Source organism: Taeniopygia guttata, chromosome 14, assembly GCF_048771995.1.
Source record: "Taeniopygia guttata chromosome 14, bTaeGut7.mat, whole genome shotgun sequence".
Taxonomy (NCBI): Eukaryota; Metazoa; Chordata; class Aves; order Passeriformes; family Estrildidae; genus Taeniopygia; species Taeniopygia guttata.
The window spans coordinates 16,203,671-16,229,515 of record NC_133039.1 but is presented as its reverse complement, the minus strand read 5'-3'; the positions used below and the strand labels follow the sequence as shown (position 1 = coordinate 16,229,515).

The 25,845-nt window shown below is 45.3% G+C and overlaps 2 protein-coding genes across 31 annotated transcripts in view; both read right to left on the bottom strand.

The window, feature by feature from the left end:
• MAPK8IP3 (mitogen-activated protein kinase 8 interacting protein 3) overlaps positions 1 to 22,713 on the bottom strand; it is a 76,523-nt gene extending 53,810 nt beyond the window's left edge. For all 30 annotated transcript variants that reach the window (XM_030284507.4, XM_030284521.4, XM_030284508.4 and 27 more), the window contains exon 1: positions 22,249 to 22,713. In XM_030284507.4, coding sequence (XP_030140367.1) covers positions 22,249 to 22,566 — 318 coding nt within the window. In that variant the 5' untranslated portion in view covers positions 22,567 to 22,713. The remainder of the gene's footprint in view (positions 1 to 22,248) is intronic.
• Positions 1,504 to 22,072, bottom strand: LOC140685077 (uncharacterized). Its single transcript, XM_072935614.1, has 4 exons — positions 21,889 to 22,072; positions 3,769 to 4,005; positions 3,451 to 3,599; positions 1,504 to 2,230 (listed from the first exon to the last, which is right to left on the bottom strand). Exons 1-4 carry the CDS (start codon positions 22,070 to 22,072, stop codon positions 1,628 to 1,630), a joined length of 1,173 nt encoding a protein of 390 aa, XP_072791715.1. The 3' UTR covers positions 1,504 to 1,627.
• Positions 22,714 to 25,845: the final 3,132 nt, after the last annotated feature.

Genomic DNA, 25,845 nt, shown 5'->3' with positions numbered 1-25,845 from the left:
CATTGTTTCGGTGCTCCTCATTAGCCCGACTTTTGGGGACATGGGCATCTACACGACGGACTTTCACCGTTAGTTGCTCCACCTGAGAGCCAATGTCTTTCCATATATCAGCAGCCCAGATTGGTTTTCCTCTACGTTGCCAGTTGGCCTTTCTCCACCTTCCCAGCCAGCCCCACAGAGCATTGGCTACCATCCACGAATCAGTATAAAGGTAGAGTTTCGGCCACTTCTCCCTTTCAGCAATGTCCAGGGCCAGCTGAACAGCCTTGAGTTCAGCAATTTGGCTTGATCCACCTTCTCCTTCGATAGCTTGTGCAACTTGTTGTGTGGGGCTCCATACGGCTGCTTTCCACTTCCGATTCATCCCTACGATGCGACAGGAACTGTTAGTGAAGAGAGCGTAGCGTGTTTCCTCTGCTGGTAGTTGGTTATATGGTGGAGCTTCCTCAGCCCTTGTTGCTTGTACCTGCTCCTCATTGTCAGTGAGACCAAAGTTTTCACCTTCTGGCCAGTTTGTAATTATCTCCAAAATCCCAGGGCGATTCAGGTTTCCAATACGGGCACGCTGAGTGATGAGGGCAATCCATTTGCTCTATGTGGCATCAGTGGCATGGTGGGTAGTAGGAACCATCCCTTTAAACATCCACCCCAGCACCGGTAGTCGGGGTGCCAGGAGGAGTTGTGCTTCCGTGCCAATCACCTCTGAGGCGGCTTGAACTCCTTCATAGGCAGCCAAGGTTTCCTCCTCTGTTGTAGTTGGCTTCAGACCCTCTGTAACTTCGGCTCCAGAATCCCAGTGGTCGACCTCGAGTCTCACCAGGCACCTTCTGCCAAAGGCTCCAGGACAAATCATGGTTCCCGGCTGCAGAGTAGAGCACATTCTTGATCTCTGGTCCCATCCTGACTGGGCCAAGGGCTACAGCATGAGCAATCTCCTGCTTGATCTGGGTGAAGGCTTGCTGCTGCTAAGGGCCCCAGTGGAAGTCATTCTTCTTGTGGGTAACCAGGTAAAGAGGGCTCACAATCTGGCTGTACTCAGGAATGTGCATTCTCCAAAAACCTATGGCACCTAGGAAAGCTTGTGTTTCCTTTTTGCTGGTTGGTGGACATAGCTGTGATTTTGTTGATGATCTCAGTGGGAATCTGGCGCCTTCCATCTTGCCATTTCACTCCCAGGAACTGGATCTCTTGGGCAGGTCCCTTGACTTTGCTCTTCTTGACGGCGAAGCCAGCTTCTAGCAGTATCTGGATGATCCTCTCACCTCTCTCAAACGCTTCTGCCACTGTGCTCCCCCACACAATGATATCATTGATGTATTGCAGGTGTTCTGGAGCCTCACCCTTTTCTAGTGCTGTCTGGATCAGCCCATGGCAGATGGTTGGGCTGTGTTTCCACCCCTGGGGCAGTCGGTTCCAGGTGTACTGCACGCCCCTCCAGGTGAAAGCAAACTGAGGCCTGCATTCTGCTGCCAGAGGAATGGAGAAAAATGCATTAGCAATATCAATAGTGGCGTACCACTTTGCTGCCTTGGACTCCAGCTCATACTTGGAGTCCCAGCATATCTGGTACAGCAACGCTCAGCAGCGGAGTCACTTCATTTAAGACATGATAGTCTACAGTCAATCTTCATTCTCTGTCAGATTTGCGCACAGGCCAGATGGGGCTCTTGAAGGGCGAGTGGGTTTTGCTGACCACCCTTTGGCTCTCCAGCTCACGAATCATTCTGTGGATGGGGATCACGGCATCTTGATCCGTCCGATACTGCCAGCAGTGCACTGTCGAGGTCGCAATTGGCACGTGTTGCTCTTCCACCCTTAGGAGTCCTACTGCAGACAGGTTTTCTGACAGTCCAGACAAGGTGCTTAATTGCTTAATGTACTCTGCCTCTACAGCAGCTATTCCAAAAGCCCACCTGAGTCCCTTTGGGTCTTTGTAATAGCTGTTCTGGAGGAAGTCTATGCCTAGGATACACGGAGCGTCTGGGCCAGTCACTATAGGATGTTTCTTCCACTCCTTCCCAGTCAGGCTCACCTCAGCTTCCACCAGGGTCAATTGTTGCAATCCCCCTGTCACACCAGCAATGGAAACAGGCTCCACCTCCACACGTCCTGATGGTATCAGAGTACACTGTGCGCCAGTATCAACTAAAGCATCATATTTTTGTGGCTCTGATGTGCCAGGCCATCGGATCCACACTGTCCAGAAGATCCGGTTTTCCCGTGCCTCTCCCTGGATAGAGACAGGGGCCTTCTAACACTGGTTATTATTCCTTTCCTGAGCATACATACTAGAGGTCCCTTCAATGGGGTCTGACAGATCATACCCAAAAGCTTGGTCATGGGAGGTTGAAGCTACCTTCACTTTGGTGGAACTCCCCTGGTTAGAGTTTCCCTCGAGTTGACGGACCCGTGCTGCCAGGACAGAAGTGGGTTTCCCATCCCACCTCCCCATGTCTTCCCCATGGTCACGCAGGAAGAACCACAGATTAGCCCTTGGGGTGTACCCTCTCTCTCTAGCTGGGGAATATTGGGCTCTGATTTTAGGGCCTGTGACTCGCACGGGTGCTGCATTAACCTTCCTCATCTCCTCCCTCATCTCCTCTTTGAACTTCTTAATCACAGCTGAGATATGAGCCTGCATTGGGCCATTAATCATACTCTCATAATTCCTAAGTTTGTTGGCAACAGAGCCCATTGTCTCTCGGTTAGTGTCAGCATCAATTGTTGCAATGAAAGTGGTGTACTGAGATGGCCCAAGATTTGCTAGACTCCACAGCATTTGCCCTGTGCACCTGACCTTGTCGGGGTCATTATTAACTGTCCATCCCTCCCAAAGAGTACCTCCAATACTGCCACTTCCCTCAGCTGTTGGATCCCTTTCTCAAGGGTCTTCCAGTGCATTCTAGGATGGTGCTCCTGCATTCTCTCCCTGTGGACAAACCTCTCTCTGACACTCATTTAAAGCTGCTCCCAGAGGGAAAGGGACCCTGGCTCCCTTACAAAAATCTGATTCATACCTGAGTCCTGGGTCAAGGGTCCCAAGTTCCTTGCCTCACCACCGTCCAGTTGCACGCCTGTACCCATAAGGTCCCAGACCAAGAGTAACTAGGTAGTATAAGCCTCACACCCTCGTTGCACAATGTCTTTGCGCAGATTACGGAGACATTCGTATGTCAGGGACTCGGTTATGATTGCAACCTCTGGCTCCCCTGTGGGTTGTGAGGTTTCTCCATTCCTATCCCTATCTGGGTGCTCTGCTTTCATCTTAGACCTCCTTGTTTCTACCGGGGCAACTGCTGCTGGCTGTGACTGCCTTTGTGGTTCAGCTGGAACCTGGATAGTTGTAACATCTGTGGGTTCCACAGCTGTACTATTAGACTGTCCGTCTTCAAGGCAAATGGCGGGTTTCTCACCAGCTGGGGAAATGCACTCCTTCAGCATCTCTCGTACCTCCTTAACCAGAACCCTCACCCAGTCTGGGTGGTTCACTTCTGAGGTGGGCTGTGGGGCAGGGTCAGGCTCCGGAGCAGCAGCATCTCCAGTCTCTGATGTAGGTGTCAGGGTAGTTATCCAGGTTAATCTTCCATTATCTCTGAGTGCTAAATATAACAGGCATATTAGCAACACTACCCATTGTATGATATCATTAGTTCTTAGAGAGGATCTTAACCCTTCGAAAACTGGTGGAGCAGACCCAAAAAGATGGTTAAACGGTTGGGAGAAATTTTCTCCCGGTGTCATTTCCTCACAGGTGTTCTGGAGCCTCACCCTTTTCTAGTGCTGTCTGGATCAGCCCATGGCAGATGGTTGGGCTGTGTTTCCACCCCTGGGGCAGTCGGTTCCAGGTGTACTGCACGCCCCTCCAGGTGAAAGCAAACTGAGGCCTGCATTCTGCTGCCAGAGGAATGGAGAAAAATGCATTAGAAATATCAATAGTGGCGTACCACTTTGCTGCCTTGGACTCCAGCTCATACTTGGAGTCCCAGCATATCCGGTACAGCAACGCTCAGCAGCGGAGTCACTTCATTTAAGCCATGATAGTCTACAGTCAATCTTCATTCTCTGTCAGATTTGCGCACAGGCCAGATGGGGCTCTTGAAGGGTAGGTAATGGGGGAAGTGTTCTCTCTGTGATAGCTCTGAATCCATGTACCTGCCTTCCAGAGGAATTTAAAGATCCATAAATTCCTCACCTTATTAACCCATAAACCAAACTGGATAACATACACAGTAGCCTTAGTTATAGGATCCATTTTTAGATAAGGGCCTGCAAATGGGAGAAATACAGCTGCAACCACATGCCACCCAAACCAGGGTAAACTAGACCACATAGTGATACTTAAAGATGTTTCTATATCAGCACACACAACAAAAAAAAAAATAATAAAAAAAAAAAATTCTTAAGAACTGTTAATCCTTTTTTTTTCCTCTCAATGCCCTCGAGCCCCACATTGGGTGCCAAAATCTGTCTTGGTTTGAAAAGACAGGAGTCTGTGAAGGAAGGCAAAAGCCTCCTGTGAAATGGAAAAGGTAAACCCCCTCCCTCTGAATTACCACAATTTTAAAAAAAGGCTCTCAGGCAAAGATATGGGAATGGGAATAACAGTTCTTTACTAGGAGAAAAACTAAATAAAAATAATAATTAAAAAAATGTAATTAGTACAAACGAAACTAGTGATGGAGTCAGAAACCTGACACCCTGAGGAGTCAGGGTGTTGGCAGTAGTCTAGTTAAAATGGTGGCTGCTCCTCCTGGAGTGGCAGATGAAATGCTGCTGAAGTGGTGATCTCTAGAAGGGTGTAGTTTTCTCTGAAGGTCTGGTAGTAGTTGGGCCTGGTCTTCCTCTGGGAATCCAGCACAGAAGAGAACTGCTTCTCTAGGAATCCAGCAAAGGGACTGTCCAGTGTCCCAAAAAGTGCTGATTTTATGCAGGTAAGAATGCTTGGCTCCTCCCCTCTGGGTGGAGCATCTCACAATGGGATGATGTAACTTTACATGTCATGCAGTGAGTCATTCAATAGTCCATTAATAGAAGATATCTCCCCGGAGAACATTCTGTTCAGCTCCACTGTGGTATATTACACAACTCATGGTATGAACTGGAGCCACAGGGACTCCATATAATGAAGTATTATCTAGTATCACATAATACCATTAAATAATATATCATATAATAAAGTATCATATATCATATCTTAAGTGTCATGAAATATTCCAACTAAGCAGGATCTCTGGGAAGTGAATGCAGCTCCACCTCTCTGCAGGATGAGACTGGTTCTTGTGTGATACATGGTTATCAGAAGTTTTCTGCAGAATACACTTAATGCAATAATGACCCATAGCCCACACATCTAGATATGGAAACAGCTGCTTCTAGAATCATTCCAGACACAAACTGGTGGGAAAGTCTCTAAGACTCAGATAATACACGCCTCTCTCCAGCAAACCAAGCCACTAGGCTCACAAGGACACAGTGCTGTAAAGCTATCCCACCAGCTCCAGTACACATCCCGGCCTGGCTTATAAACCCAAAAATTAAAGTCTGATTACATTACTCCTGGATAGTTCCTCCCAACAAAGCCAAAAGTACAGCATTATTTGCACCAACCAGTCCAGTAACTAGAACACTAACCCAACAGCTGAGCTGCATGAGCATGGCTAGGGCTGGGAGAAGCCCTGGCTCTGGAGCAGCTGAGGATGACAATGAGAAGGAAATTAAGCTAAGCAGGCTTTAATCCACCCTTAAAAATGTTTATAGGCCAAGAGGAGCCCACAGGAAGTAACAAGAATATGTGAAGAGCTCACAAGGCTCTGCTCCTGACTCTGCCTCTCTCTCTCTCCATCTGTTTGCCAAATCCTCCTTAGGTCCAGGCCCATTAGATTCACTAGCACATGGAGACTGGCTGGAGAAACCTCCTCTGTCTAAAAGCATGGATAATGGGGAGAAAAATCCCTCCCCTTTTGCCCTCCTCATGGGGGAAGTGTTCTCTCCACAAACATCACTACCCAGGGGCATGAGAATTTAAATTTAACAAATTAAAGCTTTGTTTTACTCCAAAAGAGACAGACACTGGTAAGAATCCTTTTTTGGCAAAGACTCTCAGGGAAACTAACACATTTAAATGCTCAGTAAGATTATTTTGTTAAATTCTGCACATGAACCAGTGTACACTGCTGCACTCTCAGGGTAAACCCCGTGCACGTTCCCTACTGCTTTTACTGGAATTATTAGCAGGGACACTGGAGCCATCATTGTAAATTGGATCCTCTCTGCAGATGACTGAAAGCCACGTTATTTATGATTCTTGCAAACTTTTAAAACTGCTCAGTAAATTCCTGGGAGCAGTGACTCAATTTACATTCCCACATATCTGTACTTACAGAAACAATCAAACACATTTTAGCTACTTCTTGCTTCCCTGCACATAGTGTTCTGCAGTGCCTTTAACCTCTAACTGGGCTTCTAACTTCATTCCTCTTCCTGTCCTAATTTACCGTAATAAGTGTTTGGGTTTTTTTTCCACTCATGGCTCTTTTGCACAGAATTTTCTAGAAACAGCAGCAATGCCAACACCTTTCTTCCGTTATAAAGAATTCATCTCAGATGCTAAACATCTACTTATTATTTATATTTTAAGCTTGTTCAAGGGTTTAAATTTTTAAGTATGTGTTTCTTCCTGAGATGTCAATTAAACATTGAAATCCCTTAGTCATTCACCCAGCAACCTGTTTTATAGATTCTGAGAATTTTATAAAACAACCCGCTTTGCAAATTTGGGATTTGTTTTTGAATGCTTTTTCAGAACAACAATCTTGATTTCAAAATGAGTAAAAAAAGAAAAGAAGTCCTAACAGACACTGACAATAGAGCTGAGAAGCAGCAGTTTCACTTGCTCCATCTGGAGGTTGATGGAAGTTGTTCCAAGAGAGTGTTTTCCTGGTATAAACTCTATCTCATAGGATTTTGCTGGAAGCACTCTGTGCTAAAGCTTTACTCATGAATCCTTTTAATTACAGCCAAGAGCTAAATCCCCATCACATTGCAGTGGCTCAGCTTTTACCACTGTCCTGCTCCCATTTCTCCACTGAGGAACATGAAACACCCCCTCCTCCCCCCGTTAACTTTGAAACACCCCCTCCTCCCCCCTCTTAACTTTATTTCTTCTACAATTATGGCTCAGTCTTTTCCCTCATACCTGTCTATTTTGCAACTCAAAAGTAATTAAATAAACATAAAACTAAAAATCAATTAAGCACCTGGAAAAGAGACATGGAGACAACAATATTAAAAATTAATATTTCCCTAAGTTTTTGTAGGGCAGAACAGCATTCTGGAAAAAAAGCATTGCAAGACGGCCCATCCTGGTGCTGAGGAGATCAAACAATGGCATTTGTATGTAGGGGCCCAGTGGCTTGACACAGTTCCTGGCTGTGCAGCACCTTATACCTGCTCTGACATCAGAATTCATTTCACCTAAGCTTCTCCATGCTCATCACAAGCTCTGACAGCAAGAAAAGTCCCAAATCCAGACTGAAGTGAGCAGCCAACACAACAGAACGAGGATTCGATTCCTTGTAGCAATGTATCTGAACAACTCAGGCCTCAGGGTGCACCAGCCATACTGTCTGTAAGTGTTTTTATCAGAATTTTCTCAGAGCACCCTGGAATTCATCAAGGTTACTAAAAAACTGTGCTAAAATAAGAGCGAAGAAGCTGAGAAACATACCAGGATCACAAGAACTAGATAACAGAGGACTGTAGAACACCTGCACAGTAACCAATCAGGGACACTGAGAAACGGAGGCAGAGAACGAGGGAACAAGACAAAGGCACCAGTCAAGAAGTGTGATCTTAGTAGTTTGTAGAATCTATAAAAGTGTGTGTAATGTAAACAATAAACGGCTTCTGCTTGATCACATTGATCAGTTGTTCAGGAGTCCTTGTTTATCCACAATAATTCCTGCCAGGCTTTGCCCAAGGAAGATGCTCCTAATGTCCAGATAAGCAGTCACTACTGCTCATCCTTTATGGCACCAGTGAGTTCTTACCAGGGTATCCAGGCAGGCTTTATTTTTTCCCAGTAAGCCACAACAGACATTCTATACATCATCCAGGGGAACACCTCTCTAGCCACTACAAACAGCAGAGATTTAACTAACTTTAGTCAGAGATGTGAGCACACCCAAAAATACAACTAAGCTGCACCAGAAGTTTGGAGAAAACAGGTTCATGATGTTCACGAGTTACTCTTGTGAATGAGAGTCTCCAGAGACAGACAGCAGAGACAGCACTTCATCTCTAGCGTGATGCCGGACCACAAGCCCCATGTTGTGGCTCACCACCCAAGGTATGTGGCTGCAGGTGGCCCAGATGAGCAGCTAGACTGGCTCCAGGATCTCTCCTGCCCTAACTCAATCTACCAAGTGTATCCCCAGCACACAAGAAATCCCCAGTCACACAGTGCTCTCTACACCCAACTCTGCCTTCCCATGGCTCTGGAATCTTGCAACAGGGCAGGAGAAACAGAGAACACAAACTGCATAATGCGTTTTAATTTTTTTTAAGTTTTTTTGATTAACCAGGCTCCCAGAGGCAGTCACACTGCAAGTACATGTTATTGAGTAAACAAATATACACTGGCATTTCACTTTTTCCATTTCTTTCAGAGGGACTATATAATCCTGGCCCTGTTGAAGCTGTGGGAATTTCTCAGTAACTTGAAGAGGATCCAGTATATCACCCCAACTCTTCAAACCTTCTAAAAATAACCAGGCAGAGGGAATGCTAACTTCTAAGTCTCTTTCCCATCAGAATATTTTCTGTCTATAATATTTACAAAAAGCACCAAATCCAGTTATAACAGAAAAAGAATCCTTATGATTTACTCTCCTGCTTTTTCTGTTTTTTATCTCAGTGTATGCCCAGCCAATCCTCCCTAAATGCTGCACAGATGTTTGATGCCCAAAGATGAAATTCCAAAGTTCTAATAGCACACAAAGTTCTAAAATGCTAATAGCAAACCTTCCTAAGGACAGGGAATATTCAGAGAAATCAGCTCCGCAATTCTGACCTCAGAACAGTACAATCCCAATGACTTCTGAAAGCAGACACTACAAATACTTCTCTTTTGTTATAAATGTTTAATAGGAGCATAGAATCACACAACTGGTTTGGGTTGGAAGGGACCTTAAAGAACATCGTGTCTCAGCACCCTGCCATGGGCAGGGACACCTCCCACTAGACCAGGCTGCTTCAAGCCCCATCTAAACCTACCTTTGAACACTTTTGGGGATGAGGCAGCCACAGCTTCTCTGGGCAACCTGTGCCAGGGCCTCTCCACCCTCACAGAAAAAATTTCTTCCCAACAGCCAATCTAACCCTGCTCTCTGTCAGTTTGAATCCAAGAAGGGGACCAAAAAAACTCCAAAGAAACAACCAAACAGCATAGTCTCGAAGACTTTTTAAACACATCTTAAAATAAGCCAATACACTCTTTTCAAAGCACTCTGCCACAATCCCAGTGCCCAAGCTACTGAGTTTTAACACTGCACTGCAAATTTGTTGACTGTATTCTTCTACTTTAGTGCTGCCAAGAGGCAAGAGAAATATCTGGTTGTGGTGAAGCATACCAGGTTGAGCCTGCTACTGCAGCTGCCCTTGATTTCAAAGGTTTCTAGTTCCCAGGGCTAAGTGCTATCAGTGGTTTTCCCTGATGTCTTCACTGAACAGAGTTCGGCTCATACCCTCACCTCAAGAATTCACAGCTTCCAACTCCAGCTTTATGGAGATGCAATAAAGACCTTCAGAAAAGAGAAATAAAAAAGGACACCAGAATTCCACTGATGGTAAAGAAAAAGTACTTTTATTTTTTGGTCTCCCACCATGACAAAGAAGTGGGTGCACTGGAAGCAGAAACAGCCCCCAGCCCCAGGAACTCTCAACAGCAAGGCTGAACAAAGCATTACTATTTTATTACTTTTTCTCTTTTTTTTTTTTTTTCCCCAGTGTCTCTACCCCTAATGGCAATAATTTCTGAATATGAACAATTAAACATTTATCGCCTCAGTCATCTAAGAGAACTGGAATATGAAACTGATATATAAATGATATAAATGTCACATGGATTTTTTTTCTGCTAGGCTGTATCCCCAGATTTCAAGTAGGATCACTGATCTGTAATAATCCAGGATTATGGTAAACAACAATGGCTCACACACTACTTTTTAGAGGGAAAATAACTAGCACAAAATCATCCCAAGGCCAAAGAATGACTGTGCCTCTGAAGAGCAGTGGTATATTGCAGATTGCTTGGCTTCCTGCTTTCCTGTCTCTTGCAAAAGAAGAAAATGACTAAAAATAGTAACATACCATCAGAAATCATCACATCACATCAGTGAGAAACCAAACAGAGACAGAGATGCACAGAGATGCAGGAATCTCATTATGTGGCCTTAATTTGTGGTGGCTGTGTGTGCAGTGGGAGCCCAGTGGGAGCAAAGGGAGTGCTGTGGCTCAGTCCAGACCTGAGTGGGGGAGCAGGGCTGTGGGTGAAAGCTGTGTTGGGAGACAGCTGCGGTTTCCTTTCAGCGTGGGAAGCAGGGTGAGAGGGGGTATTCTCCCTCTAACTTCGCTCAGGTGAGACCCCACCTGTAGTGTTGCCTCCAGTTCAGGGGTCCTCACCACAAGGATGTAGAGCTGCTGGAGTGAGTCTTGAGGAGGTCACAGACAGGCTCAGTTGGCTTCCCATTGCCAGAGGGCAGGGTTAAATGTAATATTAGGAAGAAATTCTTCCCTGTGAGGGTGGGCAGGTCCAGGCAGAGGTTGCCCAGAGAAGCTGCAGTTGACCCATCCCTGGAAGTGCCCAAGGCCAGGTCGGGTGGGACTCAAAGCAACCTGGAACAGCAGAAGGTGTCCCTGCACATGACAGGGAGTAGGACAAGATGCACTTTAAGGTCTCTTCCAATCCAAACCATTCTGTGATTCTATGTTCAGCTTTTATCCCTATAGGAATTTATTTAGCAAAGATGAAGTAGAAGATTAAGAAATTGAGTTGTCTACTTTACACCAACATTACCTTGACTTTATTGCATGAAAACATTCCCAGAAGAAAGGCAGTACAGAAATATTTAGTGTTTCTCTTGGGAAAATAAAGAGTTTAAAAATATTTAAAGCTGCTCTCCCTTGCTGGTCTCAAGAGATTAAATGGACCCTCAGAAAATAGAAAAATAGTCATTAGTCGTCCCCGCTGTGATAAAAACATACCTGCATTTCCATCATGCTGTACCTAACATGAATTTTAGAAATGTTTTGGCTCGTTGAGAGCAGTGTCATTTACAGGTGAAAAAGAGATCCTTGCATTTCACCTGATTATCATTCATCTTGCTCCTTAGTGCCTCAACGTGACAGAACCATGGGTCTGGGGGTGCTCCAAGCAATGTCACCTTTTCTCCTGGGAAGCATTTGCCTTCAGCAGACTCTGTTCCAAGTAATTGCAGTCATGGTACCTGTAGAGTGAACACCTGATGCCAATTCCATGAGAAAACACAGCATCGGTAAACAGACGGTAACTTCTACATCTCCAAAGGATCTCAGTTACAGCAAACAGAAGAAACTGTCTCCACTGGAAGTGTTACAGGACACAGCCCAAAAGGCCAAACTCTCACACTCTCACACTGCACTGGAAAGAGGCCACAAGCTGAACAGAGTTACAGCTCCGGCATGAAGAACCAACAATTTAAACCTGCAACTAGAGAACACTTGTTAAAATTCACAATTGATTGACCAACTCGAATTTCATACTTGTTCAACATCTTACCCTGTACTTGTCAAAAAACTCAGCAAATTCCAGCTGTGTTCTCTGATGTTCCTTGCTCTGCTCTGTGTGTTCTCCAGCCAAGAACTCTGTTCTGTCCCCTGTTCTGCTTACTGTGGTTTCCTCATTTTAAGTGTATTTGTGCCATCACAGCTGTGGCAAGTGTGAAAACTCTTACGTTTTCATTGCAGAGCTTGGCCTGAATTCCAAACCATATTCCCAGTATAGCATACATTACATATCAGCCCTGGAGGAATTTTATATTAGAAGTGCATTATTACAATCACCTTTTTATGTTAAGTAATTAAGATGTATATAACCCTGAATCACATGAAGACATACATATGGAAAAATAATTACCAGCCTTCCTCAGGTAAGGTCCCTGCCAGCAAATAAAGCTGACTGTAAACATGGCCAATTATTAGCAAAATCGCCAAAATATCATAAAAGACAACAGAATATAATGTCATTTTAACTGCATTTCTAACCTAGTTTTTAGAATTTACTAGCCCAGAAGGACACACAGTAAGTACATAGCTTCAGTAATAGGCTACAGAGCTACAAATATATAAAGAATGTGTAAATGTAAATGTGTAAAGAACACTGAGAATATATGAAAGCAAGAAAGGCAAAAATCAATTTGGCATCAGTGGAAAGATGCTCTGAGCTATGCCCTGTGTTGGAATCTTTGCTATCCTCAAAGACAAATGCACTCTTGAAAGAACATTCCAATCTCCATGGAAGCATAGTGAAATAACATTTCCTTTATATCTGCAGAGCTTAGATAAAAGATTTCTGTTCCTGTTGCTAACTTCAAGAAGTCAAAATGACATCTTTTATCTACTAGGTATTTAATAACCATAGATGGGACTTTGAGTGTCTTCCGTGAAATAAGTATTTTTTTGTTGATGTATGCAAAGATTACCATCTCCCATATTCCTGCTCTAAGGGACCTGAGCCCTTTTCCAATGGAGAATTACTTTTCCTTTATGACACTCTCCATGAAGTAGGCCTGGTCTTCTAGCACAGCCAAAAGACACAGAGGGACCCTCCCACATCTTGAACCCTGGCTCCAGGCTCTGCCTCAGTGTTCATCCATCCAGGTGCTCTCATCTCCTGGTGGGACTAATGACAAGGTTAATTGGGACAGAAGATGCAGGAGAAGAAAGGGGTGCACACAGAAGAGATGGGCTTCTGGCAGAACAGCTGGCCTTGAGAACAGCCTTGACCTTATTTCCACCAAGATGGCCAAAAAGAAAGAAGGTGTGACTGTGAAGTCCTGAAGATGACAGTACACCAGGAGGTATCACCACCACTAAAGAGAACCAACTATCAGAGAGAAAAACTGAATTATGCTGGAGACCAGAGCAATGCAAGGCTGAACAGCACTTGAGTGTGTGGGCATGCACATGAGAACCACCAGTTGTGCTGTGAGAAGGGTGGAGAGGAAGGAGCTGATGATGGAACCATCAGCTAACTGGCCTTACAGTGACATGCCCTCACAGTGGGCCAGGTGCAACTGCAGCCAAGGGGGGCAGAGAGGAGATGGACATGCTGCCATCTCAGCCACTCCATGTCATACAGGCCACACCAGACTTACTAATGAAGGTTAAAGCCCTCACATAAAAGTTATTACTAACACTTTGAAAAATGCCATGGGACACTCACAGAGAGCATTCACATGCTATAAGGCACAGGTAAGTTTTCCCTGGAAAATCACGTTATTCCTTCTGCCTCTCAGAGAGGATCAGCACAAGCACCAGATGTGGCTATGTGTCACTCAATGAAAATATGAGGGAATCTATAAAACAAGACTAGGCTGGCCAGGTAACACATGGCACAGGCCTGCAAACCTGCCTTCTTTGGCAAGGGAACAGAGTTTGGCTCCAGGACCCTGCAGAGACCAGATAGGACAGGACCAGTTTCCCTTAAAAAAGTAAAGTAAGAAATACTTGACAGAGTAAAAACTTACTAATAGTTAAAGACAATGATAGCACAATAACAAACCAGGAAACCAGGCCATGAATTAAAACCCAAAAAAGAATTCCACTGCAATTTTGAGGAAGGGAGGAATAGAGGCAGGAGTTTTAACCAAGCTTGATATATTGATGAAACTGATTATGTGATTTGAGCTCCTGCCATACTCAGTAACTGGACATGCTGACTCAGGAAGTCCCTTCCAGTGCTGCTGCCCTGAATTTTTAAGGAAGAACGTGTGTTTCTGAGAATGCTGGTGGCAAAACAGCTACAGAACTGGGGCAAAAACTACTATGCAGTAAGAAGTCCCCAGGGCTCAAGTCTGAAGTAATTCAACTTAAACCAAGACAGTGTCCAGTGATGTGGCTATACCTAGTACAGCTACACACATTTTTAATGCTAATATCACCTTAATGTGTGTGTATAAACACATAGTTTATACTATTCAATATTAACAGGCTGAGTGGCTCTCAGACATCCACCACCTTGTAATATGCAAGACCTCCTGATTCACACACACACTGCTTCTTCGTACAGCAGATTGCTCTATGAAAGCAGGTCACTTGGACAGAGGCATTCCCAGTAAAATTTCCTGGTAAGTACTAACTTAAGATGAGCTTTCTTATTTCAAGCATAGATGTGAATCTTCTTGCAAATCACAGAGCTCATCATACCCCAAGTGCAGCAAGTGTAAAGCATCCAACAATCACTGTCCAGACTTTGGCCTGACTGTTTTTCTTCTGAAATATTTTATAGATTTTTTTCATGTATGACATTGCATTATTGAAGTCACAGTTGCCTCCTGCATAGCTTAGCATATGCCTCCACTCGGGGAGATAAAAGACACTGATGCACTGGTTTTAAATGCTGAGCAGAGAGGGAGCATGGATAACAATAGACAGTGAAAAAAATATTAATGGAATTAACAATATGAAAAGGAAAAAAATTTAAATTACACAAGCTGGTAGTGTTAACTTATCTTCCTTTGTGAGGGCAAAAATACATTTGTAGGTATTTTTGTTATCTGGAATTATGGTGCAAATTATGTGGTATTTTTTACTGAACTCAAGACCACCACAAAAACCACTCAGCTGAAGGGATGGCAAGGCACACAACCAGCGAGGCAAAGGTGGGGCTACTGAAGTGTGGGCAGTGGTTCAAATAAGTGGAACTTACAAACATGCTGCAGTTGCATCTAGCACTGATACAAGAGTGGCTGTGATGAAAACCTGTGTTAAACCACAAAACTATCCCCGGAGGTGTTACATCTTTAGTTTACAAGTTTAAAAGTCTGAAACAAAGGGACAGAAGATCAAAGACCACGTGCAAGTGAGAAGCAAAGCAGCCATGGGCACTTGAGCTCAAGGGGAGCAGGCTGGTGGGAGGGCAGGGCCCCAGAATGGGGGAACAACCTACCACTGCAACCACAATCACCTAGGAAAGAAGGAAGGAAGCTGACATCACCTGACACACAACCCAACTCCATTCCAGGAGCAGCAGGGCAGCCCATGCAGATGGTAGAGTCACTGTTCCTGGAGGTGTTCAAGAAATGACTGGACATGGCATTCAGTGCTGTGGTCGGGTTGACAAGGTGGCAATGGGTTCAAAGGCTGGACTTGATGTTCTTGAATGGTTTTATGATGTCCTTGCCAAGACACTGTTCTCCCCTCCAAAGTACAATTCTCCAGTTTTGCTAATAAATAGAGATTACTGATTTAGCTCAACCAAAACATGTATTTGAGCTCTCTTCCAAAGCTACCATTGACTGGTGAAAGAAAATGGTAAAATACACTGAAATGACACCTCTCTTCATTGTGCGGAAGGGAAGGTACTTCTCCATACTCAAGTTCTTCAAAATGTATGGTACGTCACACTGTACACTTCTCCCATACATGCTGTTGTGAATGTATTGCCAGTGAGGTCTTTCAGTCCTTTTACAAGCACAGAATCCCAAACCCAAAGAGGGCAAAAGGCTAACATGCTTTTGGGCCATATGCCTTGAAAATACCCAATCATTAACAGATAAGTAAATTTTCCTGTTTTCAATTAGTATTTACAATTATTATGTACAATTATGTTTTGGGAGAAACTTGGCATGTAGTTTAAATGGGAATACCTTTCCACAAAACCTTGCAGGTGAATGGGCAGGCAACCCTCTGTTGGTGCTTCCTGTCTTGAGGAGGACAAGCAGGTCTGCTATGGAATGGAATAGCAACTCGCATTCATAGCACCAAGTGGGATAGCCAAGACCCAGGCAGAAGAGGAAAGATAAATAAGAGCCTGAAACTGTTTTTATCAGACTCAGTTGAACATCATGTCCTGCTTTGAGCAAGTCCCTTCCAAGCAGGGCACTGGGACAGAAGGTAGAAACCAGCAGGTGTTCATGAACAAAGGAGGCCATGTCACACTCCAACTCAGAAGCAAAAGGTTCAGTGCTTCCCATTGAATCTTGTCCTGCCAGGCAAGATAGAGCTTCTCTCACTTGGGACACCTCTTGCTTCCTCCTCAATGGCATGAAAGGATCCAGCCTGCTACAGCTCGTCAGAGGCACCAAGACAACCAATGATGATGGGGATGTGGGCCATCTGCATCCTTCCCAGTGGACAAGAAAAAGAAGGAAGGCGGCCAAGGTGCCTGTGCTAGATGGAAGATTGTATCATTTTCAGATAAACAAAGACTGACTGAGGATTTTTCTTGAAACTTCAGTTATTGCAATCCCTCTCCAGTCTTGATGGGATAAGGGGGGATGGCTTTAAACTGAAGGAGGTTAGATATAACAAAAGAAATTATTCCCTGTGAGAGTGAGGAGGCCCTGGCACAGGTTGCCCAGAGAAGCTGTGGCTGCCCCATCCCTGGAAGTGTCCAAAGCCAGGGTTTGGATGGGACTTGGATCAACCTGGTCTAGTGGGTGGTGTCCCTGCCCAAAGCAGGGGGTGGAACAAGATGAGCTTGAAGGTCCATTCCAACACAAACCCATCTGTGAGTCTGTGATTTAAATCCATCTGCAATGGTAGTAAAGCCAAATCCTCACAGTCTTCTTGGCTTTTCTCTTACAACTGCTTCCTGAAACTCCAGTAGTAACTTCTGCCTACATATACCTGGGGAAATCCCAAAAATATCACTGACAAATCAACCTGCAGCGCTGTGAACAGAAAGGGACCAGGCAGTAGCTGCTCCACTGCACCAGAGGAAAAAAAGTTTCTCATCAAAGCTTATTCATGGATCACAATTTGACTTATGCAGTTAACCCTGTTGAGGAGAAACCTAGCCACTGCCTCTAATCATCATTATCAACTGATATTCAGATTACCCTGAACTACTTTTTAAATAAATCACAACTCACAGTGCTTTTTACTGTTCTACTTTCAAGGCAATTTTTAATAACATGCTGATATTTATGAATATTAATAATTGCCATGAGCTTGAGTGAGGATTTGTATGAAGGATCTGTGTTTGGACACAGATTTTTCCCTCCAAGATTAGTGAGAGTAAAGGTTACCAAATAGCAAGGACTAATTGACATTATATGTGGAAAGCCTGATTCCTCACAGAGAAGTGATTTAGAAATATGCATCATTTGGCCAGTCTCTATTGCAAAACAGAATCACAAACTGTCTGTTACATTCCTTTAAATTAACAGAACTTGTAAACAGAAGAGTCTAAATGCATTTCATCCCATCAGTGTAGAATTCACACAATTTCTTAGGAAAAATTGTAATAACTGATCATATGTTTATAGCAAGTGGCTTTCCAACAGCCAATGTCCTATAACATCACCTCTAATAAGCTATAAACATGTATAGTTTTCACCAAAAAATTTTATTCTGCACATAAACTTCTGATGGGGAGAAGATCAAAAAAGGCAAGGGAAGGACAAGCTGCTTCTGCATCTCTTGGAGCATAACCCCAAAGCATTTGTACTTCAGCTCTCAGTGTGCATTGGGTAACCCTCATCAGACCAGCTGGGGAGAAACCAGCAGCAGGACACACCTCCACAGCTCAAAGTCAGCACTGGCTGATAAGCCAAGGTCCCCAGAAAAGCGCAGGACATCCTACATCCTTCAGGATGCCTCCTGGGTTCCACCCAAGCTGTCACCCCACTCCACAGTCAACCAAGCCTGCATTACCCTTCTCCTGTAGAGCCATGCACAAAGGATGAGACAAAGAGAAAAGGGCAGACTGCCACAACACTGTCATGATACCAGGAAAGGGAAGAGAGTGGTCCCTGCCCTGGCGTCCTGTGGGCAGGAGCGAGGGAGGCAGCACCTGATCCAGAATGGCAGGCAACACTCCTGCTGCTGGTAGAGGTAGATCTCCACCCTCACTTTGGGCAGAGAAAAGGCATCACTGAGCTATCCCCCAACAAATGGCTCCCAGTCCACCTTCACAGGAAGGAAGGAATTATCATCTCCTTACAGTTATTTGTATTAACATCAATCCTAGTCCTGCATTAGAAGATACATGATGGGATGGTGACTCTGTGGCATTTAAATTATTCCGAGATTGTATAAAGTGTCTGTCTTTCAGCCCCGCTGCCAAAGAAGTCGTAATTCATCTGTGCTGGTTTTCAAGGTTGTTTATTCTTGCTTATCTATAACATATTCTGTCTGCCCTGCAGCAGGACAGCATGCAGGGCTCTGCCCCTCAGTGGGATGTTACAAACATTATGTACCAGAAATTATGTGTGCTATATTTACAATAACATGCCAATATCTATCATCTACGTTGAAGAGTGTGTCCCCAGTCTAAACCAAGAGAAAAATGCCAACACTACAGTGAAACATGGAAGACATGAAGAAGAAGAAAAAGGACAAGGCATGCCCAATTTCCTCCATCTTGCCTCCTTTGAACCCCTCATCTAGAATCCTAAAATTCTACTTCTGCACCCCTGTCACACTAATTATTACTTATATAAAACACTCAGAGCTTGTAATTCATCCTGTAAGATTGAAAACTCTTTTCCATGGACAGAGATCAGAGACAGTGTCTCTGGGGGCTCTGTCCAGGGGGATTCCTGACCCCCTGCCAGGGTCCCAAGGCAGCCAGGGCAGCCAGAGGGATGCCCTGGATTCCCACATCTCCCCCTCTTTTTTTGTCACATAACAAAGGAACAAGTGATTGCGATTCTTTCTTCTGGTCCTCTTCCACAGTCTTCATATGTCTTCTGTAAATTTGTTTCGCTGAAACAGTAGTTGAAATGCTGCAAGAAATCTTCCATCCCAAACTTGGAGGATCCTTTCAAATTGCTCTCCCCAGATGTTTGCCTAAATTGATTTTTAGCTTACAATCCCATTCAGTTTTATCGCTACAGGTTTTGTAAGGCAAGGAGTGCGTAGCATCCTAAGACTGACAACCTTTCACATGGGGCACGTGCTGATGGTAGGCCAATGCAGTGAGCCACTGTACATTTTAGGAGCTCTCTAAACAAAGACACAGAGTCTAAGCAGGTCCTGGACAACCTGCTCCAGCTGCCTCTGACTGAGCAAGAGTATGGGATTTAATCTCAGGAGATCAAAGACACACAAGAGGAGTCTGTGATTCCACAGACCACCACACCGCGAAAGCAATAATGACCCTACATTCACACATATGTATTCTATGTTCGTATGAAACAGATGGAAGAAAACAAAATCACCAAAAATCTGGTGCAATCCCATATCTTCAGTAGCTGGGAGGTCATGGAAAATTGCAATATTCTGTACTGAGCTCCGTAACAACAGCAACTGACAGCACTGCCTCATGCCAAGGAACTTCGATTCTAAATCCAGTTGCCCAGATGTTTCTGTTGCCCTATTTTAGGACAAGTGAAAAACATGGAATCCCTACAACCTAAGCATTTAGAAAGTAAAGCATTCATTTGCTTTTGGCAAAGATTGATTTAAAAGACAATATACAGAATTGTCTTAAGACAGTAATTTTCAAAAGGAAACATTCCTTTATGGCCTTAATGAAAAGGGGGTTGTTCCTCTGCCTGTGGCAGGGGTGTGGGAACTAGATGATCTTTAGGATCCCTTCCATCTCAAACTATTCCATGTTTCTATGATTGTACTATTAGCCCTAATTTAACAAACCATACCTGTACAGTTTGTGCACAACTGCTGCATGAAGATGAAGATGAAGATGAACAGCAAGGTGTGATGGCTCCTCACCGTGGTAATCAGCCAATACAATGCACATTTTAATGCCAGAACAATGCCTCAGGGTCCTTTGACAGGATATTGCAAGAGAATAGATCCATTTTTCATCTCCAGCCTCTCAGTGTCAATTTAATTGTGGTAATTGGCACTCATACACAGAGAGGAATCAAGACAAAGGTCAAATCCTGTTTCCAGGGGAGGATCTTCCTAGTTAGAAGTGAAGATCCCACCCAAGACTTGAGGCACAGCCTAGGAAACTGATGCTGGTGGAGAGGTGGCATGGACAGTCCCTGGTCACTATGGCACTGTTTCAGACCAGCAATGCAAGTTCTGAGAAGAAAACAGTTTTCTGGGGTTTGATTGTGTACAATAACCTGGTAGCCAGCAAAATTCCCTGTCATACATAGACTTTCACCCCCACAACACGCAATTTACTGCAGAGTAAACAGTGCATGGGAAACAGGTGCAGATAAATAATGCACTGAAGGAAACAGCAGCCGTGTATTCCATGTATGACCTTGTAATAAGGGGCTTGTAGAGGCAGAATTCTCATTTATTCTCATAAGAAACACATTATCTATTCCTTTTGATAACAAGCCTCCTTGCGGACACTTCTCCCACTTACACTGAGCTGTGTGTAACAATGATAGAGTATCTTCTTCATCATCATCATCACTGGCATTTTTTAAATCTCACTCTCTAAAAACACCATTGGTAAATGATACATCCTGTATCTACTAAGGCCAGAACAGAAATGCACCCCAGTCGAAAGATGCAAGATGATTCCAACTGGACTGCTCCAACCCCCCTTGACAGTCCCACCTTTTTCCCATAAATAGTGAACTTTAAAAATTATTTCTCAGAAGCTGCAAAAATCTGTCTCTACACAAACAAATAAGCATCATGTACTTACAATAATTTTTCGACCCCTACAAGCATTCAAAAGAATTTTAGGATCATTTACTAATCTATTAATACATAATTAAAACTTGGGACTGAAACTTTTAACTGACTGGCTCTTGCTTTCAGTATTAGTAATGGATGACAAGTGTTCTCCCCACTGAGTTACCAACCTTCTTGCCCATGATTATTAAGCAACACAAACATGTCTATGAAAATCTCGCATCTGCTTTACACCATTCTTCTGTTCAACAACTATTTCATTATTACCACTTATTTTGTTTTATTAATTACCCCATATCAAACCAGAACTTGACTCCTAGGAAATCAATTGAATCTTAAATCTTCTGCTCTTCCTTAGTCTTAAAAACAGAAAAACCCCACTTCTAAAAAAGTCTAAAGAAGATGATGTGGTGGGGATGATGTGGTTAGGATGGACTGTTTTCAGCAACAAAGCTCTATCCCAGCTCACAGACTGTCACGCCAAGAAGCTGAACAGCAATCCCTATGGCTCCCATCCTTCAAGACTGAAAGGATGTTCTATTTCAGCAGGGACAGGCGCAGACGCAGCAAGATGACAGAGTGCAGATTACCTCCCCCCTGTCTTGTCTACATCCGAGTCCCTGTAACCGGAGGATTCTTCTTCCTCTTCATCAGAGGGATTGGATTTCTCATGAGCCACTTCCAAACAACGCCACCAGCTGAGCAACGTTGCCCCCGCTCTCCCGAGAGCGCATCCACGCTCCAGGAAACGGCAGATACTGAGTTGGGAACGATTTTATTAAAACTCAAGGCATAGTTTTGATACAAGTAAGTTTCAAAAGTAAGATATACTCTAAAGGCAATTCCTTGCTGCAACGAAACAGCTTACAGCCGACACTGAGAATGCTGGATGACTACACAAATTACCCATTTTAAAAATTATATTTTACACCACAAATTATGCTGACCCCTCCAGATGCTGCTGGCATTGCAAACTAAATTCCTAATTCTTCAGGAATTCCACAGGATTGCAGCTACTGTGGTTTGTGGTTCGGCTTTTTTTATCAGGGGCAGCTCAGCCGCAGTGGCCCCGGCCCCGCGGGCTGGGCCGAGCCTGCCGGGGCCGGAGCCGTCCCGGGGACAGGAGCACCGCGTCCCGCGGGAGGCGATGCGCCTCGCCTCGCCCGGTCCCGCCCCCGCCCTCCGCTTCTAGAAGGTACCGGCGATCGATGCCCTGGGGCGGCCGCCGCCCGCCCCCCCGCATCCTTTTGAACCAGGTCCACCGCGGGGGAGCGAGCAGTAGGTCGAAGGTCTGTGACAGGCGGCCGAGGCCGCAACCCTGAGCCGCCCCCGCCACCCCCTCGGCCCTCCCACTCCCCTGCACTGGGGCCCCCGCCCGCCCGACCGTGGCCAAAACAGTCGCGGGGCGGCGGCACTCACCTCCTCGGCCTGCTTGCGCAGCGCCTTCTCCCGCTCGTACTGCGTGAGCAGCTGCTCGTTGTCCTCCCGCAGCAGCTCCAGCTCCACCTCGTGCTCCTGGTTATCGGTGAGCACCGAGTCCAGGTTCTCCAGCACCGTCACCACCAGCGGCATCAGCTCCTTCACCACCTCCTCGTCGTAGCAGTGGATCAGTCGCTCGAACTCGCGGTAGATGCTGTTGGCGAGGCCCGAGACCCGCTCCGACATCACCGACCCCGAGCAGTAATCATCGCCCGGATACCCCCCCACGCCGCCATCGTCTAGCTGGATCTCCAGCATCCTGCCGGCCGACAACCCTCAACCCCGCTCGCCTCTGCTTCGGGCCCCGCTGACGCCGCCGCCGCCACCGGGCGCTGCCCCGCCCCGCCCCGCACGCCGCGTCAAGGTCCGCGGGCACCGATCGGGGCGGAGCACGGCGGCACCGCCCAGAGCTGCTAGATCGGGGATGCAGGCTGCCCGTGCTCAGAGGGGGCCGGGCGCCGCAGTGCTTTTTGCGCTGGAGACACGGGCGGAAGCGGTGGCGGCGAGCCGTCCGCGCAGCTCACGGCGCCGGGAGCGAGCCCGCCCGCGACAGGTCCCGAGCCCCGCGCAGACAAAGCGCTGCGCACCGGGGCCCCACGCAAGGCGCGATGGATGCGCGCGAGGCCCCACGCTGCGGCGTCACGCGCACGGACACGGAGCAGGAGCCAGCGCAGGCCCGGGTCGCGCCGCATCCCGCACACGCACTGTCTCCGGGAGGCGCGTTAGAGACCCGTCACAGCCGCGGTAGTTGTATTACCAAGATCAGGCAGCCGTAGTTACTACAGAGAAAGCAGACAAGGACCTGTTCAGTCAGGGATGAAGAGAAAGCCAGAGGGCCAAATATGGCCATCTCAAGTCTTCAAAGAAAATTCAGTACAACCACCGAATTTAATCAGTAGATTTCCCAAATCAACAGCAGCACACACCAAATTACGGGCAGCAGCTCCAGCAAATATGGGCGGTAGCCTCCAGCACCCTCAGCAGGTGTCACAGAAGTTAAAGTCTGCCACATACTGGGCTCGTCTGGGCTGTAGAGTTGGAAGAAGACAGCAGGAATCATTCTTCTGTGAGAACTGAGAACAGCCTGGCAGGAGAGAGAAATAAGGGGTTGATTTGGGAAAAGGCTTCCCACACCGTCATTTGGCTTAAAGCTCTGAAGAAGAGTGTAATTCCAAGGTCGTGACTAGCAATGACCCTAAAAGCTTCATACTGCAAAAAGGGAAAGAACTTTAACCCTACCCAGAAAGCCTAATTGCAATGGGAATATCACATCTCACTGATAATTAAGAATTTTAAGTTTTATGACTGTTTTGTGCTATGTTACAACGAACACAAGAGTGTGCTTTATTAAATGCAAGATTGCATTTAAAATATTTTGAATAAAAATGTACAGGTGAACAGGGAGAGAAGCAAGGCAGGCAAAGAGAAAGGTAAGACTTATTCACTAATTCACTAATTCCATATTACACTGAACTTCTAATCTTCTGTAACCTAAAGAGCATGTAAAAACATTTATAAAAGTTTTCTTGCATTTTTCCCGCATACATAAGAAAGTGACACAATGGATGTGACACAAACTAAAGCCTGTTGAACCACAGAGACTGATGAGCTCATAGCATTACCTACTCTTCTGATTGTAATCCCAACAGGTCTAGCAGGCATCCCTGAGGGGAGGGTGTATCAGCTGAAGTGCATCCTCCTTTCTACAACAGAATTCTGGTTCAGGTCCAGTGACCGTGTTAAAGCTCCTGCTGAAAGACAGTGATTGCCTTAACTTAAATCAAACACTAAAAGATACATTCCTGTATTTATAAATTCAGAAATAACTTCAAGTCTAGAGATCAGTCAAGAAATGGCAGGAATGCTACGTGCTGCCATGCATGAGAAAGAATTAAAATACCACTTCCAGATCAAAGTTGGCAAGCAAAATATTTGCTTATTCTACCCTTTTGGGGTTTTATTGCATCTAGCATAGGAGTTCAAGTTGTTATTTGCTTAGCACTAAAAGCAAACTAAAAACTGACTGTACTATACATATGCAATTGTGTTATGGCTGCAAGGGCGCTTTGCTGAAGAGCTTACCTTTCCAAGTAGGCAAAGTAAAGGCACAAGGAGTGAGAAATTGATAGAAACACTGAGACTATGAAAGGAAAACCAGGATTCTTTTGCAATAACCATATGACCTCAAATTAACTATTGGGGATTTTTTTCCCTTAGACAGGTGGAACTTTGCTTTGTGAAAGAATAAGTATTTTTAGGTATCTTGGTTTGAAAGACAGGTGTCTGCTAAGGAATGTGGGAACTTCCCTTGGAAGAGAAAATGTGACTCCCTTCCCTCCAAATTATTATAACTCTGAAATTATGGGGCTTTTGGGAAAAGATAGGATAAAATTAATAACGTGTCTTTACTAGTAGATATATAGATATAAATACAGATATATATGTATAACAAGGCAAACAAACATCAACAATGGCAGCAGCAACAACAAACGAAACACCAGAAACCCAGTCCCAGCCCTGTCTCAGCTGCAGGCACCCTCCCCTTTGGTGCAGTTCTGGTCACAGCCAGCAGGGGCACTGGTGGCTCCTGGCCTGGCAGGGCGCATGCAGTGATTCCCCCCGGCTGCAGGGGGCGCTGTGGCACAAGGTCAGCCGCTTCTCCACACGGCGATGGAAACTCAGCTGGGAGGGCAGAGAGAAAAGGGGCTTTGTTTACAAACCCAGAGGGACAGCCAGTCCTGGTGCCCATCCAGATGGAGCAATGGGCTGTAGCAGGAATCTCGGAGCACTGGCTAGAAAGACAGAGGTTTGTCACCCAGGGTGACAAAAAAAATGTAGCAGAAAACTGCAGCCTTAGCAGGAGCTGCAATAGTTGGGTGGACATAGTGTGTTGTAAGGGTGTAGCACGAAAGCCCAAGGCAGTGGCAGAAAGCAGTGGGCTGGGCAGCAGCAACTGGGCTTCTCCGTACTAGTTGCCACACATACCCAGGAGACACACTCTCAGGATACGGGGGGGTCCTGGGTTTTCCCTGGCGGTGCCCTAGTAGATGGTGATGATCCTTTCCAGTCAGATCAGGCATTACTAAGGTTCCAGTTCAATGGCTGCTCTTAGGAGCAGATGCTCAACCACAGTAAGGAAGAAAGCAGTGTTAGAAATGAGACGCATGACTCAGCCAATATATGAAGCAGCAATTCAAATTATTAATTAATATGGTAATATATGAGCAAAGACAGCACTGGGTACAGTGGTGGGGGTTTTCCCCTCCCACTGCACACCGGTTGTTGGTCTTGCTGTTATTTACTGATCATATTAATGCAGATTTATAAGCTTTTCCCACTTTCTACATGAGCTTTCAACAGTTTCCATTTCTACCTTTAACATCACAATTCTATACCTCATCATCAACATGATGATGATATTTGGTTCCTTTCCAATTTCTATACCCTATTGTGTATATCCCAGGATGTGTGTCCAGATGGTGGGGTCCAACTTCTATTTTCGGGGATCATTAATCTATGGTAGTGATGTCCAACTTC